Source organism: Grammomys surdaster, unplaced genomic scaffold (genome assembly GCF_004785775.1).
Source record: "Grammomys surdaster isolate TR1022 unplaced genomic scaffold, NIH_TR_1.0 146, whole genome shotgun sequence".
NCBI lineage: Eukaryota > Metazoa > Chordata > Mammalia > Rodentia > Muridae > Grammomys > Grammomys surdaster.
Genome location: NW_021604604.1, coordinates 8,921,198 through 8,937,866, shown reverse-complemented (window position 1 = coordinate 8,937,866; position 16,669 = coordinate 8,921,198). Strand labels below are relative to the sequence as shown.

The window sequence follows — 16,669 nt, the reverse complement described above, 5'->3', positions numbered from 1 at the left end:
CCCCTTTGCTCCAGCTCCTCCAGTGTCAACCTCTGGAGTGGGATTACATCACTGCCTTGCCTGCCTCTACCACTTCTTCTCAGGCAGTGCTGGAGCTAGAGCCCAGTACCTATCGTACACTAGGCCTGAGCTCTACCTTGTACGCTGTGCTTCATTTGCAATACAGTTCTCAGACAATAAGAGAAGATGTAAAACCTTGAGAATGCTCAGGAAAATCAATCAGACAGCAAGAGCATCCCAAAAGCTGCCCTTCCTGTAACATTCCACTCCGTTCATGTTATCCCGAGGTTCAGCATCACACATGTATTCTGTGAGGCTTTTCCCTTTGTATAGTAAATGATCATATAACTCCCTTAGCTAACACCTGAAATACAGTTTGTTGGAAAGTAACTACAGACCAGGACTCCAGGACCAGTTTTAACAAGACAAATAAACTTAGTGGCATAAATGATATTATATGTGCCATGCAGCTGTAAAACAGGTATGGCATCCACGTGTGCCTATGAACTCTGGTTTCTTTACCGAGCACCCAAATTGGATCTTCATTCTGGCACTTACATTCCTTTGACCTTCAAATCAGTCTAGTATTCAATTGTAACTTATCTTAAAAGTTCTCAGAGGGCAGATTTTCCTGCCTTGGATTTTTGTGTGTAGTGTCCCATGAGTCTCGCAGTAGTTATTAAATAGAACTTGTGCCTGAGAATACCAAGAAATGCTCTATCTGCCTATTTAAACAAAGAAAACTCTTTCAAATAGTCAACTCCCAGAAGAAGAGCATGATCTATCCACCTACATCCATTTGGTACTCTTGATACTCACAAGATTTTGTGTACAAGCATCCCAAAGAAAAACCATCGATTGCAAGTTATACCTCTGACATCAAAGGCCCACTGTGGTCAGGGGCAGGCATGGCCCAGTGTGCAGGCACATACAGATGGTGGCTGTCATGAGGTGACTCATGTTGCAGATTACAGCTCTTAACTAGGCAAAGAGGATTACATATTTTTTTACAGCCAGGAAGCTGTCTTTTAGCCAACTGACTATGGATTTAAAGGAACAGCTTGCTATTTTAGCAGCCTTTTGACAAGGAAGACAGACTAAAAACTTTTGGTCAGTTTCATCTAATGTTAAGAGACTGCTACTAAGTCAAAATTCCTGTAGACTTCAGAGAAGCAGATGGCTCGAATACAGAATACTTTGCCAACCCATTTTCATTGACTGTATAATGACATAGCACGTACCCTGCACTTGAAAATCAGCTGACTTAACTCCTATGAAGATTTCTTTTGTTTCTACATTTTAATCACAAATGCCCAGTTACTTGAGGGGAGAGTCAAAATTGAGCCTAAGCATTTTAGAGAGGAGAGCCAAATATAAAATTATTCAGTGAACTGCTATTGTAGACGTTCATTCAAATCGTGTAAGCACTGGAAGCTCTCTTTAGTGCAGCATTACCAGACACTGTCAGAAATATGACTCTGTAGACATTTCTGTGTGTACAGAATGTGGATCTCATTCATACTAAGGTGAAGTAACACCTGCTTGGTATTCACTTAGAATCCCCTGGTATATATGCCACAGTGAAAGGCAGAATCTTTACAAGTACAGTATGGTTAGGAGTGAGAGGTAGCATCTCAAATGTGAGACTACTGGCATGTAACGAGTTAATGTTTTTACACAGGGTCCATTTTTTAGTGGATGAGGGCTATGAAGATCGGATCCTCATGGCACATGACATACACACAAAGCATCGATTGATGAAGTACGGAGGTCACGGCTACTCGCACATCCTCACCAACATCGTTCCTAAGATGCTCCTTAGAGGTCTGACCGAGAGAGTACTTGATAAGATACTCATAGAAAACCCTAAACAATGGCTGACTTTTAAATAGGATGGCTGGAAATGAACCCACCCCTGGAGGATAAAATTAGCAGAGAAAAAAATAGTCGGTGATTTCAAATCTACTGGAGACATTAATCCAATCTACATAGAACGGGTAACTGGTCACTTCCCTCCTATGAGAAACTGAATAACTACCACAGGAAAATCTCTGGTGGGGAGTACTGGGCTCAAGTGAGTCTCATTGTCTTTCCTTAATAAAATAAATATAGAAGAGCATGTTTCCAAACAACAGTTTAAAGCTATATCCCCTGAGAGTCATTTTGGATATCTTCCCCCGCCCTGACTCTATGATCTACACTACTTGAGAAAAATTAAAGTGTTTCTAGCTAAGTTGCCCCCTTCTGGAGCAATCTAATGTTTCTTGTAATATTGATGATTCTACTAATTATCCTGCTGTTCTTTAATTAATGCTTAATGAATAATATGGCATTTTAAAATCACTTTTGCAACAAGGGAAGTTAAATTTTGAGACTTTTTTCTCCAAAGGAGACTGCAATAAAATTACCAATTCACAACAATAAAAATATTTTGTAAGGTTAACTATGTATTTTCCACTATTTATGTAAACATAATAAATTAATTTCACTGACTTTGGCTTTTTGGTCTCTATTTTTACTGTTAACTATGTTGTGTTTTTGAAAAGTTTGTCTAAGAACATGTAACAATAGTGAATTATAAAATAATGCAATCGTAAAAGTAAAAATATATTACATAATATAGTTTAATGAATCATTACAGTTATTATAACAAAGGCCACAATTTAATTAATTCATATTATAATGCAAAGGAAAAGGAGAAATGCTTGCCTTATATATAGTCCCTTTATTTCATGTACCTTTTATTTCTTTTTTCCTCAGGCCCAAACAGAGAAAATAATGCTTATTTATCTAAAGAAAAGGTCAGGTCTATTGGAAATGACAGTCCGTAAACTCTACTCTTTAGAAGAGATCCAGCCATGAAGTTCTGTGCTAATAAAGCCTTTTCAAAATGTTAGTTAAAACGCTTAATTGATGTACAGTGTTGTTTATAAGTTAATCCTTTGAATCCTCACTATGTGATTTGGTACCTAAGACAAATATTTAATCCCTTGCTTCCAATCCATCTTCCATAACTATATGCTGTTAAACAGAAATTAAAATTGTGGCAATTCATTGGTGAGTTACCTTACATATTAGAAGGGCCAAATCAAATTAGTCACTATTCTTGATGAATGATCTAAGTGTTTTTATCATATAAATCACAACAGTTACTCAGACCAAGGCATTTAAATACAGCAAACACCACCTTTAGATGGGAACACCATGCATAACTCTTGGAAAGTTGAGGTTTGCTAAACTGAAGCTATTTTGGTTGATCATAGCTGATCAAACTCTCTGTATATTAGAACAAAAAGTACTAAAGTGGAGTGAGCCAAAAGAACAACCCAATTCCTTTAAAGGGAAAAATGCAAATGTCCTTCCCCAGTAAATGAAGCAGATTTTTAAATCTCTGGTTTTGAAATCTACTTGTCAGAGTGTTTAAAGGCAACTGAAAGGGGAACAGATTTTCCACTGTAAAAGGGGAAATTGTGTGCTAGTAGGACGTGTTCACATGCATTTTGATCTTTCCCTTACACTAAAGAGATGGCTCTTGGCAGTGTGTTTTAACTAGAGAGAATGGGTTCGCACTATACTGTCAGCCTCAATCCAACAGAAAGAAAAGGAAGAATTGACTGCTCAAATGTGTATGTTTCATAAACATTGTGAGGGAGAGATTCTTGCTCCCTAAAGTCCTGTGTTAGTGGTCTGCCAAAGAATGCAGTTAAAGTATCAGTTCCATATGGGGTACAATAACCATGGGATCAACTAACTCTCACATGTGTGACATGGGGCATTGGAATCAACTGCAGCTTGATTTTCTGGATAACTCTTAAAGAGAAGTCACTTTTATTATTTTGCTACTCTATGTATTTGTATCATCTAAAATATATTTCAGTCTAAAATAAGTCAAATAATTTGTGTATGGTTCTGTGTGTGTATACATATATACTTTTTAAATTAGTTTTTTGAGCTGTGCAGCCACTGTACCTAGTGGACTGAAGCCATGTATATATAATATTTTCATCTAACATATATGTATATAAATAAGTGTGTGACAGATATTTATATAAAATATATACACTTTGTTGTCATGTTGGTTCTATGTGAAACTGTTCATTTTGAAATAACCCCAGGCTACAGATTTGTGGTAACTGTTTGAAGGCCTTACTTAGTGTCCCCTTGGTGACGCATGCAGTAGCTCAAATTAAGCTTTTGTGCCTTTGGTTATGAACTATCCTTTGTTCCAAAGAAGGCAAAAGCCTCCATCTGACTTCATACTAAAGAATAAATTTCTCTGACTGTTCAAGAGATTCTAAATGTGTTCTATTGATGAAATGGACACATGGGTTTTTTTCTAAATACCTTACATAATTATACATTTTCACACTTAGTGGGTAATCCTATGATACAATTTCAATCTCTATTTTTTTTAAAGACTATCACCAGAAAAGGGAGAGAAAAAAAATTCACATGAAAAAGAAAAAAAAAGATATGTGAAAATGATCACAGGCTTGGGAATTCCCACAAATCCAGAAAATTCCAGGTTAAGGCTTCAAGTTGAATCATTCCCAGGTCTAGCTCTAAAGATAATCAGAGTACAAGGCAAACAATATCTTTGGGGACAAGCAGCATTACTTCAATTAGACCTTCTCCTGCAGGGAAAAATGACTCCTCCCTACACTACAAATAGACTCCAAGTACCTTAATAAGCAGGTAAACTCACAAGAACCAAAGCTGACACGTGGATAAAGCAGCAAGATCACAGTACACCAAAGTATCATAGATATCGAAGAAATAATTCAGTGTCTTAGATTTTTCTATAAAACTTTGTGGTCTATATAGGACTTCATTCACATGGACACTAACAATAAGGAGTGTTTGCTTTGGCGGTAGTGGATCACACATCTGCTTATCTTGCGTTAAATACTTTTTTACATAATGTGTCTGAGTGATACAGATGTGAGTCAGGTAGCATTTGATCTCCCCACATTTACACAACCGAGATGCCCTGCAGTGGGCATCCTCTGGGATCCTTGAATCACTGACGTTAGCCATACGAATCCAGCATTCAAACTCAGAACAGCAAGCTCAGTCTCTGCATTATCAGTCAGCATAAATAATAAATCCAGAGAATGTGCTGTATTTGTTGTTGTTTCCTCCGTGGGCTTTCCCACCATCTAATTTGATATAGACTTCATCTCCTGGTTCCAGGTGAAGGACCACACTGTTACTGGCATAGTCGTAATTCTGATCAGCATCTTGGGCAATTGCACTAGCCCGCACCTATGTGAAACAGACAAGAGTTAGAGTTTGTAAAAAAAGAGAATCTTCAAGTAGCCCTTTTTACGAAAAAGCCGACTTGCAGCCACAGCATACAATGTAGCACACTGATAGTGCTGTTCGTCCCATAGGTTTAGAAGGAATTTCCATAACAACTTCAACTATGTTACTGGAAAGAGAAAAGAGAAAAATATTGCTTTAATAAAAGACATTGCTACCATCCTTTCTATCTTTGTAAATAAAGCATGCCGATCTAATTTCCTCTTCGATTGCTGCTTTTTCTGATTCCTTGACTCTCCACATCCAGTCACATTTTGAAATGGAAATGGCAGTATTGTTTTGCATTTTAATTTAAATCAAACAACAGCATCCCAACTAACTGTGTACTTCAATGGATCATCACAATTATTAGAAATCTGATGTCTCCAGTAGTAAAAGACCTAGGGAAAATAAAGGAAGAAAGGTTGGTTTAGAGCTTTGAAAATCTGATACATGCAAAGCCCCTTTTATCCAGGCTACTTCAGAAGCAGCTTGACTCACTTAAACCTATTTGTTTGCATCTTCCGTATTTCCAAACTTCTTTTTACGTTTTTGGTGTCTCTTTATCATTTAATTATATGTGCCTTTAATTTAAAGTCACCAGCTCTAAAACGTTATAGAAGGGATTTAATGTGTGACCTGAGATTGCTCAATTTCTAGGACTGGTGGATGCTATTGTTGAATAGCTCTTCCTATGTCTGTGATTGTCAATGTGTCTGGCTTTGAGGATGGGAGCAGATTATAATCTGCTTATGTTCTGCCTTTGTCTCATTAGTGGGTTGATCAACATTTGCAAACAGTCAAATCGCCCATCGTGTCATATCATATGGACATTCTGCCACGATTCCTCGTCAAGCTATGCTTTAGCCTCATTTAGACATATTTTGATTCTGCCATGGGAAAATGTTTCAAAAGGCAGGCTTATGTGTGGTTTATTTCAGTAACGCATCTACTCTGTGGCTTGTTTCAGTTGTACTATAAGGATATTTCCCTGAATAGCATAGCAAATGATTTAGTGGCTTTTGTAAACCAGCACTATGTAATAATGTATGACTTGGGGTATAATATGTTAGGTTTTATCACTTAGCCAAAAGAAAGAAATGAGACATAAGTCAAGAATTTCCATATATGTCTTTCAAAATGTAAATGATGAGTTTCCAAATTAAATTTTCATGGGAAGATACGTTCTCACATTAATGCTGAAATGCCATAAAAGGAGAAGGCTCTTTGACACCCCTGAGCTTGGAATGTAATTTGAGTAGTATTTTAACATTTTTTTTTCTTTCTGGGTATCATGTAGCAGAAGAAGAGAAGGGCTTAAAGGATTTGGAATTGCTTATCACTATGCTAACTGGCATTAATATAATGAAACCAATATGCTGTGTGATTACACTCAAAGCTTTAACTCAAATGTGCTTGCCACTGGTCAGGAGATCCATTTTAACCATTACGTAACAATGCCCTTGGACTTCATAATATTCTTTTAGGAATTATTCTTTAGTTTGTAGAAGCTGAAGGCTATCATTTACTCATTCCATCTAGCTATCAATTCTTAGTGAAGAAAATCTACACAATGAGAATATCATCACTATGGCTTGACTATTACAGCATGTGGAGTTTTTTAACTTATGTGCAAAAATTAAAATGTAAAGTCGCAATTATCTATATTAACAATATGTTGACTTATCATCAAACTGATGTCTTTCTCAGTTATTATTGATGAGGATAGAGTTTATACAGCAGTTTTATTATATGCTATATAAGTGTTGTCCGTTTTCACTGTTTTCTACATGGAAACTTTAGGAGCCAGGACTCCTTGAAATCTTTGATTTAGAGACTGTAACCTTTTGAAAATATGCAATGTGGGTTTTTGTTCTTTAGACTAAATGAAGGAAGTGTTGCCATTTTCAGTCCAGAAAGCACAAGCAGAGAAACCTGCTAATGCAGTGGTGTGAATCCACACACTAGAAGGTTATCCTTTGCACTTTTTATTTCCTTTGTTGAATAAAACTATTGTGGTCGCTTTATCACAGAAATCAATTTCCTAACATTTTAACCTATGCAGCAGCCCAGGACTTTCCCAATTAAATACCCACCATCTGCCAGTGTCTGTGATGTCAGTAGCCTGTCCACCCATCACACTCTAAGAGTATAATGGGACGTGGAATTTCAAGCTCTGATATCTATCCCACTGACTTCAGCAATTCTTCCTCAAAGCCATCAAACTATTGAGGAAGGTAATGTGTTCGCCCTGAAGGCTATTTTCAGATTCCTAAATGTGCACCGATTTCAGCATTTTATCGGGGGAGTATAATGCATCCTTTTCTCGGTCCAATATACCTACTTCTGCCTAAATTCACTTTAATATCTTTTCTTAGTATGTTAACTATATAGTTTCTTGGCTTTATCTTTAGCATGCACTTCTCTGCTTTTAAAGAGAGAAGTAATTTGGCACATCATCACTCTTTATAAAAAATAAATATAACCCCCACAATATTCACCCTTTCCAATGTAGTTCATGTCCATTGCTACCATAACTAATAAATTCTTGTAAGTGAAAAGCTTATCTCTAATTCTTTTATATGAATAATTTTCTGGCAATTTAGTTTTTATTATGGTGGCTTACTATAATGACATTATACTAGCTGTGCTCAGAAACTATTTTTTTCAGGTTTTTAACAAGTATACGAGCATTAGGAATTTCCCCTGTATCTATATAAAGCTTTTTGAGCGTTACATTTCATATGCACTGGGTTGGGCTTTCATCAAATGATATCATTAAGTGTAGTCTAATGGTGTCATGGGAAATATGAGAACTGTGGTCCTTTATAGTGAGTGATATATTTGTAGGAATATAATAGGCTGTATAGTTTTAGCATTGTCTTATTATTGAGGGGTTATCATTATATAAAGTATTTACGGGAACATTTGCTAATTGAATTAATCGTCGCTGATGTTCTGGTAATTCGATTTTCATTGTACTCCCGTGGAACCATAAACAAAAGGTTAAGTGGTACATCAGGCTAATTTATTGGCCTTTGATGTTTCCATCTGTGACCCTGTGTTCAACACAAAGCATAAATAAACTGGCCCTCCTATGGCTGTGGTCCAGAGACATTGCTCCCTCCCACAGTGAAACACTGCATTTTTCCCTCATTGTTAATTTCTGTGCTTCTCAACATCCACTTTATCCAACAAAGCATCATTCTGACATGGATCTCTGAGTTGATGTTCTATAAAAAAAATTAGATCATCTCAGAGGGGAAACTGTGACGCTAATAAACGAGCATATGGACTATGATTGAGAATCAGGAATAAAGTATTTATTTAAAAATTAATGAAAAATATTTGCTTTACAAGATTTCCCACTTGGCACTGGCTGCAGCCAGACTTTGCAAACGTGTTTTATTCTAAAGACAAAACTCCTCAGCTGTAATATCGCAATCATCACTTTCTAAGATGATCCACACTGAACTCAGAAGCATACTGTCTACCACTAGTCATATAATTTTCTGAATTACCTGTTACCCACTTTCTGAAGAAGCAGCAAGCTGACAAGCAGCCAACGAAGAGCATGAGAGGTGCTTTACCCAGTTGCTTTCCTGATCCCCATAGACCTGAATGTTCAGGTGATACAGGAAGCTGCTTATGCCCAAACGAAATGGTTTTAAAAAGAAAATAAAGCATGCACATTTTAATTTTAGAACTTGTATACTGAAGGCTTTTCTTCTACTCATTGGTATATGCATGACTCTACCATCTATCCACCAACATCTGAAATGACTCTATTGTGCTACTTCCTAGGGCTTCCTACATTCGCAGTCACCAGATTTTTTTTTAATTACCATTTCTATATTGTTGATGAAATGGGACTGTTTGTATATTTTAATGGGTGGCTCTAAAACTATATCTGAGTTGATGTTCTATAAAAACAAATTTTTAGTATTTTACATTTAGTATTTAGTGTTTTACAGACCTAACTTTTGAGTCTAAGAGCTGCGTACTGGGGGCAGGTTCACAAGTATTTTGGTCAGCTGGACACAGCACATCTCTTTTGGTGTAGTGAGCCATGCCCTTTGTAGCCATGATCCTGCAACTGCCTAGCCCACTGTTGAGGGAACAATTTTTATTTCTCTTAATATTGTTTTTATTCATAATAACTGTAATGAACAACCCTGTCAGTGCCTCCTGGTGGCCATGTTTCCTCTTTTTAATTTTTAATTTTTTTTTATTATTACTCCTAGTGTCCTGGAGGATCTTGAAGGGATTTGCAGAAAGGAAGAAGCTCCTTTTAAAAATGTGTCATACTTTTAGGACATCCATCTTTTACCTTTGGAAAAAAAATCTGACACTAAAATGAGTCTTGAGAAAAAGAAAGAAAAACAGAAAGAAAGGAGGAAGGAAGGAAAAGCCCTAAAGGTGCTCAGTAGAAAATTGGGTTTAAATAATATCTGAATTTGGGTTTAAATAATATCTGAATTTTCAGGGGACCAAAGACCTAGAGCACACCAGCCCTTGCTAAGTCAGAATTACTGCATGAAATGAGATACCTTGAAGGTGATGACAGGGACACAGGATCTTTCTTCTTATCAGTCAGTAAACAAAGTTTAGGGGCTCAGGAACTCAGCTGCACCGCTGGCTACCAGTAGGAAAGCCTCACCACCCACCGGGGGGCCTGCTACTTGGAGTGTGCAGAAGGTCCGATTGCACTTTTAGGTAGTTAGAAGTGTATTTCCCCCTGTGGCTAATACAAATCAAAGATGCTTCGGTTTTGCACTGACTTGACTCTAACAAAGGCACAGTCCTGGCCGGCACTGCAGGCCAGTGGCCCGTGTGGCACCACCTACCAACACTGAAGAGCTGGTCCTGATTCTGAGGCTATTTTGCAGCCAAGGCAAGACAAGGCAAGGCAGCTGTGGTTCAGAAGCCTAGGGTTAGGGAGAGCCTCTAACGTGGTGCCCTGCAGATGCAGTAGGTGCTGAAAGGGCTGAGCTCTGACTGGCCGCCTTCCCGGACCACCTCCTTGTTCATTTTCCTACTCCAAAGCATAGAGTGGGGGTTTCTGTGTTTGCATGCCAGCTGCTATACTTTTACAGTGCAAACGCAACTTTTTCTGTTCCCAGCAGTTCTTTCTTTGGAAACTAACTGGAGTGTAAAGTGACTCTTGAGTTTCACCGCCCAAGACCTCTCAAAGGCCACGCCATTACACTCGCGGGGCAGAGTGCGGTCTAAGACCTGGATGGCCTTGTCTGAGACTCCCTCTTGGTGGTCTTTCCTTTCTCCCTGGAGTGCTGGTCTGTCTCCTCTGAGTCTGAAGCCCTGGCACGCCCATTTTGGGCTTCTGAAGCCTACACTCTCAGAGAAAGGCTGTAAGCGACCCTAAACTGCAGATGATACCACCGACCAGGGATTCCCGCCCTGTTCCAAGACTCCCTTAGTCCTCAAGTTGGCCCCAGGGCCAAGATCCCGGTTTCTCCCCTTCGAGAGTCATGCTCATAATTGCGAGCCCCGAGCACGGGTCTAGTACCCTAAAACTACCCTGTCTGGGCTGTGAAGCGCCCTCCTCCGCGTATGACCCCCGCCTCTCCAGCATGTCACAGCATCCCCCTCGCCCTGGCTCCGGGGAGCCGGGTTGCCGCGCCCTTCCTCCGCGGGCACCCACCCCCATTTCCGGGGTCTCCTCCCTCTTGTCAGCACCTTCCCGCACTTGCTCTCCGCCCTCCCCACTGCCTGCCCGCGCTCACCTGGTTGTTTTTGCAGAGATCAGCCCACATGCTGGTGCCGTCCCCTCCGCGCATCAGGACGTGGTAGGTGAAGAAGTAGATACCCGGGATGGAGCAGGTGAACTTGCCCGTGGTAGGATCGTAGTGGTTTCCGAGGTTGGTAACCACGTCGTCGAACTTGAGCACCTCGTAGCCTTCGTGCTGCCGTTTGAGGCCAGCATAGAAGGCGATCTTGGGCACCGTGCTGTAGGTGGCCGCACTGATAGCCCCGGCCGCATTCAGGCCGGGCGCCCCAGGAGGACCGGGCAAGCCTTGGCGGCCCGGTTCTCCCTTCTCACCCGGGGGCCCCACGGGGCCCGGTGGTCCGGGCTCTCCCGGGGGCCCACGTGGGCCTGCCTTCCCCGGCCTGCCGGCCTCGCCTTTGGGACCCTGGATGAAAGTGGGCAGGGACTGCATAAGGCCCCGGTCCGGAGTGGCAGCGGTGCTGGGAGCCTTGGTGCCCCCGTAGGGGTCGCAGACCATGCGGCAGGTGCCCAGCATCTCGTAGTGCGCCGACGTGCCGGCCGAGCTCACCAGCACCGGGATGAGGATGACCAGCAGAAGCACCATCACCACCCCCAGCGCCCCGGCGGCAATCAGGCGCCTCCTGCTGCCCACGAGCCGGCTCAGCGCGGGCCGATCCTCTTGTCTGCTTTTGGACAAAATTTTGAAGGTTGGGCGGGGACCTCCTCAGAGCCGAAAACAATCTCCCTTCGAACCCCAACTCCCCTGGGCGGGCGCGCGCCGGTCGCTCTTTACCGGCTCCTGCTCCCCCCGCTGAGGCTGCGGCTAGGGAGGGAGCTGGGGCGCCAAGTGACTTGAGCTGAAGTCCCGAGCTGGGGGTGGGGGCTGGGGGGAGGGGTGCTCAGGGCGCCCTCTCGCCTCCTGCCAGCCCCTTCGCACCTGTGGCTGCGGCGGGTGCCGGAGCGGCCACCCGGAGGGCAGAGGCAGCGGCCGCCTGCTGCGCTCGCCCGGAGCAGCTCACACTTTTATGCCGCTGCTGCCGGCGATCGACTTTTCCTTATTTTGCAGACTGCGCCAGTTCTCACCAACTTTCCGTCTGAAGTTGCCTTTTTTTTTTCTTGCTTCTTGCTTCTTTTCTTTGGCTGGCTGGATTCGTCTGCCCTTGCCTTTTTTTTTTCTTTCTTTCTTTTTCTTTTGCAGTCACCACAACTCTAATAGAAGAGCAACCCCCAAAGCCCCAGAGAGCTGCGGAAGCTCGGATCGGGCGGCCCCCCGAGATGCGCGGAGCAGCGGCGATTCGCAGGATCCGTGGCTCAGAGAAGCTCAGGGATAGAGATAGGAGCTAGCCAGCAGCAGCGAGAGCCTCACTGCCGAAAGCTGAACGAGAGAGGCTGAACGCAGAATTCTGCCTGGGTACCACCTGCCAGGAGAAGAGGAGGCTGACAAACGCGCGCCGGAGCAATTTATAGGAACCCAAGGCACAGAGGAAGGGGAGCCGCTTTGGCATCTCTCTGCAGCATCTGCTCTGCTCATCCCACTCACACAGAGTTTGGCATTACTCTGACAATGTGGGATTTTTTTTTTCGGCCTCTCTTTTTACCCCCACCTCTCTGCAAGGGATGAACAGTGAAATCCTGAATACTTCCTTGTCTAACCCAGACGATGGCAGCGCCCTAGCTGGTCATACTAGGGGGAGGGAGACAGCTGTGCACCTGCTCTCGGGACTCAAGGGTCACACCTAAATCTATTTCCCCAGTGCCAACAGCTCTTGTTGGAGGTGGAAGTGAAGGTTGAAAGGGGGGAGGTTTGATGACAACATTTCTCCCCTGGCTCATACACAATCAGTGCTTCAGGTGTTGTTCAAAATGCCACTTTTAACATAAGGAGGGCTCTCTCCAATTTTCCAGACAGTAGATGTGCGTGTTTTTTTTTTTTAAAAAAAAAAAAAAAAAACCTTAGCATTTGCTTCCACAGCCTCCTAGATGAAATAAGATGAGGACAGTGACGTATATTTTAAAAACCCAAAGGACATTTCTTGATTTAAATGAACTTGCCCACTGCCCAAAAGGAGTAGGGCTGGTTCTTTTTTACAAGTGCCACACTATGAGGAGAGCATACACGAGAATTTGACTTACAGACTTCCTTCAGGAGATACCGTCATTGGACTTGAAGTTGTCTTTGCTTAAAAATGCAACATGCAGGAGAAGCCATCACTTGTTCAAATGCCTTTGAAGGTCTCACAATAAAGCAAGTGGTATTTGCAAAAATGCTGGTTTTTATAAGACACAGAGTTCTGTAGGTGCCATAGCAGAATCCCCAGATATGCATTGGGGGAGGGAAAATGTGACAAAGGAAAGCCATCTCCCCAACAGTGGAAGAGCTGGAAGAAGAAACCACTTGAATTTACAATATTAATAGAGGGCCCCCAGAGTGAGCATCAAGAGAGTTATCCCACCCACAAATACATTTGACATATAAGAATGTTTTTAAATAAATAAGTAGAATTGATTCCTAAATCACACTTCTGCATTCAGGAGCAATAGATGTCAATCAAACATGGATGACATTTACTTGTCAATACGGAATGATGGCTGGGAAGACAGTAACTTATTACAACAGAGTGAGAATCTGAAATAAGAAGCAGGAATAAAGAATAACATAATAAGTGAGTAGTACATCCTAGGTGACTATCGGCAGACACCGCTCTTGCCTCTAGGCTCCACAGCAAGGTAGCTCCTTCAAGATCCCACAGCTCCTCCTCACTGTTCCCCACCCCAACAGTTAAGTTCCTTCTTCTGTGATTCAAAGCAAAATCAAGTAGGCAGATAGAAACATTCATTGATTCCCTGGTGAGGACTGTCAGCAGCTGAGAGAGTCCACACTAAGGAACGGAGCTTACTTCCCATGGTACAGGGTCTCATGGTACAGCAGCCTGGTTGCTGATGGGGCTGTAGCCACTGGTAATGAGGAATGACCCTTCCATTCCTCAAAACCTTAACTTTTGTTTTAGGATAAAGGATTTTTAAAAAAATAAATGTGCATTAGTACATTTGAAATATGTATTCTGTACATTTTGCTCATGTGAGCTACCTGGTTTCTGTATTTTTTTTTTTCACTAGCAAACACGGAGAACAATCACTCCAGATCATACTACCAGCACCTACCCTCCTAACACCTCCTCGGTTGTTTCTCAAAGATCTTTCTCTGAGGTGAGAAAATGGTAAGCTGTGATGTCCATAATGGAAGGAAATATACTAATGCAACAAAATCTCTCGTGTTCCAGGATATCTCAATCCATAAAGCCCTTTCATTACTGAGAAGGGTTTGGTGGAAGGGAATAAAAAGGGTTTTATTTTTTAATAGCAATAAATAAACTCTCATCAAATGTCCAGGACGAAAAGAGCTTTCCTATTAAAGATGTTCATTTTATGAGTGAACACATTGATGTGAATGTGAAATATTAGAGTCAAGATCAACCCTGAAACATTAGTTTTCACCTTGCTCATGCAGACAGGAAGACCCAGAGCTGTGCAGAGAATCAGGGCCATTGGGTGACCCTGCTGGGATAAGCTCTACAAAATATTAATGCATCCAGCACTGCCTGAGAAAATGATAACATGGGAGGCTCTCCTCTACTAACCTCTTCTCAGGGCAATGCAAAGTTTGACGTTTCAGGCAAGTGCTCTGACATCCTGGAAGACGCTAGGGTTTCTGATGTCTAGTGCCACTTGTCCAGAATGACAGAACCCTCTCCAGAGTCCCAAGGCTGACCCCAGACTCTGTCAAAAGCCCATTTCTGAGGGCTCACATGAACATTTGGGCTTTTCATGAAGTAAGTTGGAATTGTTGCCCTCCTTCCTCTCGTCTAGAAATATCCCACCATGTACTTTGGTGGGGAAGTAGCTTTTGCTTCTGCAAGATTCCCAAGGATGACTTGGTAGTAAACGAATGTATGGCTGCCTGCTGTCATTTTCTACTGCTCCAGTTCACAGACGCTTCTCTGGAGAGTTACTCACGCTTCATCCTTTCTTCTGACAGTTTGAATAAACCATCTGATGTGGCTTATTACTCATCTTCTTTATATGTATATAATAATAGAAAATGTGTCAATTAAAAAATATTCAGTTTTCTTTAGTGCTCATCAGAGAAGAAAATTTTCTCCCATATTTGATATTAGTCTTGGAAATGGAAATGGAGTCTCTTTTGCACAGCATCCTTCTGCTGTTTCTGAAGAGAAAACAAAACAAAACAACAACGACAACAACAACATGCATGGCATTCTGACGAATGCACCTGGACCTTAAGGATGCTTCTCTCAAAAGCCCAGTCCAGAAACCCATGACTGTAGTGGGGTGGTGACCTGTGACTTTCATCTTTCCACATCTTTTGTGCTGCTTTCGAAGAGCTGGGCAGATCTTAAGTGCAAGATGCCCACACAGACACACACGGCCATCCATTAATCTTTATTGAGCACCCAGTTGGCAGCAAAGCCCTAGCCTGGATTCTTACAGGCAAATAAATATTTAGTCATGAAAATGACTTCCAAATCTAGAAACACTTTCCCAGAAATATCATTTCTTTAATAAGGAAAAAAATAGCAAATTAATAGGTCCAAGCTAGAAAAGCAAGTATAAGAAATATTTTTTTAAAAAAATTGGAACTAGGCCAGCTATTTACCTTGAATGTTGAGTCTCCAAATTGTGTTTGACAACATATGCTCCTTTTTCCTGAAGACTATTAAGTTTCTACCTTCAAAGGGTCTGTTTAGAAATATATAAGGAAACAGTATATCCTTATGGTTTGAAAACCAGTTGGGTCTTAATTTGGACCCTATGTAGCTGTGACTATTGCTTAGTGACTCTGAACTTCAATTTTCTGTTCCATAAAATAAGAAAAAAACACTATTATCCAAATCACAGAGTTGTGGATATCGGAGAATTAATACCAGTAATCACAATGGTACCCAATTTGTGAGGGCTAAACAAATATCAATTTGCATACTTCCGTATTGTAGGGAGTTTGAACAGTACATGCATCTGTACATTGGATGGCAGAATACATGGCATCGATGGGATATAAGTGCAACTTAAGAAAAATGGCATACAATGGACAATTAGTGTTATAGACTTAGTTAAGTCAGAAAGAATGTTAATGTTCTCCAGTAGAGTCATCATGAGCCATCTTCTCTTATCTAAGACAAAGGAAGACAAAACTCAAAATAAGAATGGCTTCTCTAGGTAAGAAAAAGAAAGCTTCACATCAGGGTTACTTAAACTCATCGAAGATATCAGATGGAGGAGTGAAGAAGTGGCCCTTTGATCCTATAGGAAGACCCACGGTGAAGCCAACAAGTCAAGATCCTACTTTATTGAGATAATTATTTGGGAAATACTCCTATTTATGATCATTCTCAAATGTGCCAACTGGGGCTGCTTGTACAATAGCCAGAAGATCAATCACTTTGGAGGACTTTTAAGTCAGAACCATATCATCAGGTTGAGAATTTTTAATGTACAGGAAAATGAATTCAGAAAGTTGTTTGACAGATCAGTTGTGACCAAATTAGGAAATAGGTAGCTGGAAGTAGCAACTGGCTCATTGCAGAAGACTTACCTATAACACATGTATTCAAACTGGTCTCA

General features: G+C 41.3%; 2 protein-coding genes across 7 annotated transcripts in view; one reads left to right on the top strand and one right to left on the bottom strand.

The window, feature by feature from the left end:
• Pter (phosphotriesterase related) overlaps window positions 1-2,493 on the top strand; it is a 58,803-nt gene extending 56,310 nt beyond the window's left edge. For all 6 annotated transcript variants that reach the window (XM_028764855.1, XM_028764856.1, XM_028764857.1 and 3 more), the window contains one exon: window positions 1,682-2,493. In XM_028764855.1, coding sequence (XP_028620688.1) covers window positions 1,682-1,892 — 211 coding nt within the window. In that variant the 3' untranslated portion in view covers window positions 1,893-2,493. The remainder of the gene's footprint in view (window positions 1-1,681) is intronic.
• Window positions 2,494-2,606: 113 nt separating this feature from the next.
• Window positions 2,607-12,465, bottom strand: C1ql3 (complement C1q like 3). The gene is made up of 2 exons (XM_028764861.1): window positions 11,046-12,465; window positions 2,607-5,265 (listed from the first exon to the last, which is right to left on the bottom strand). The coding sequence occupies exons 1-2, from the start codon at window positions 11,631-11,633 to the stop codon at window positions 5,086-5,088; spliced, it is 768 nt and encodes a 255-aa protein (XP_028620694.1). The 5' UTR covers window positions 11,634-12,465; the 3' UTR covers window positions 2,607-5,085.
• Between the last annotated feature and the right edge of the window lie 4,204 nt (window positions 12,466-16,669).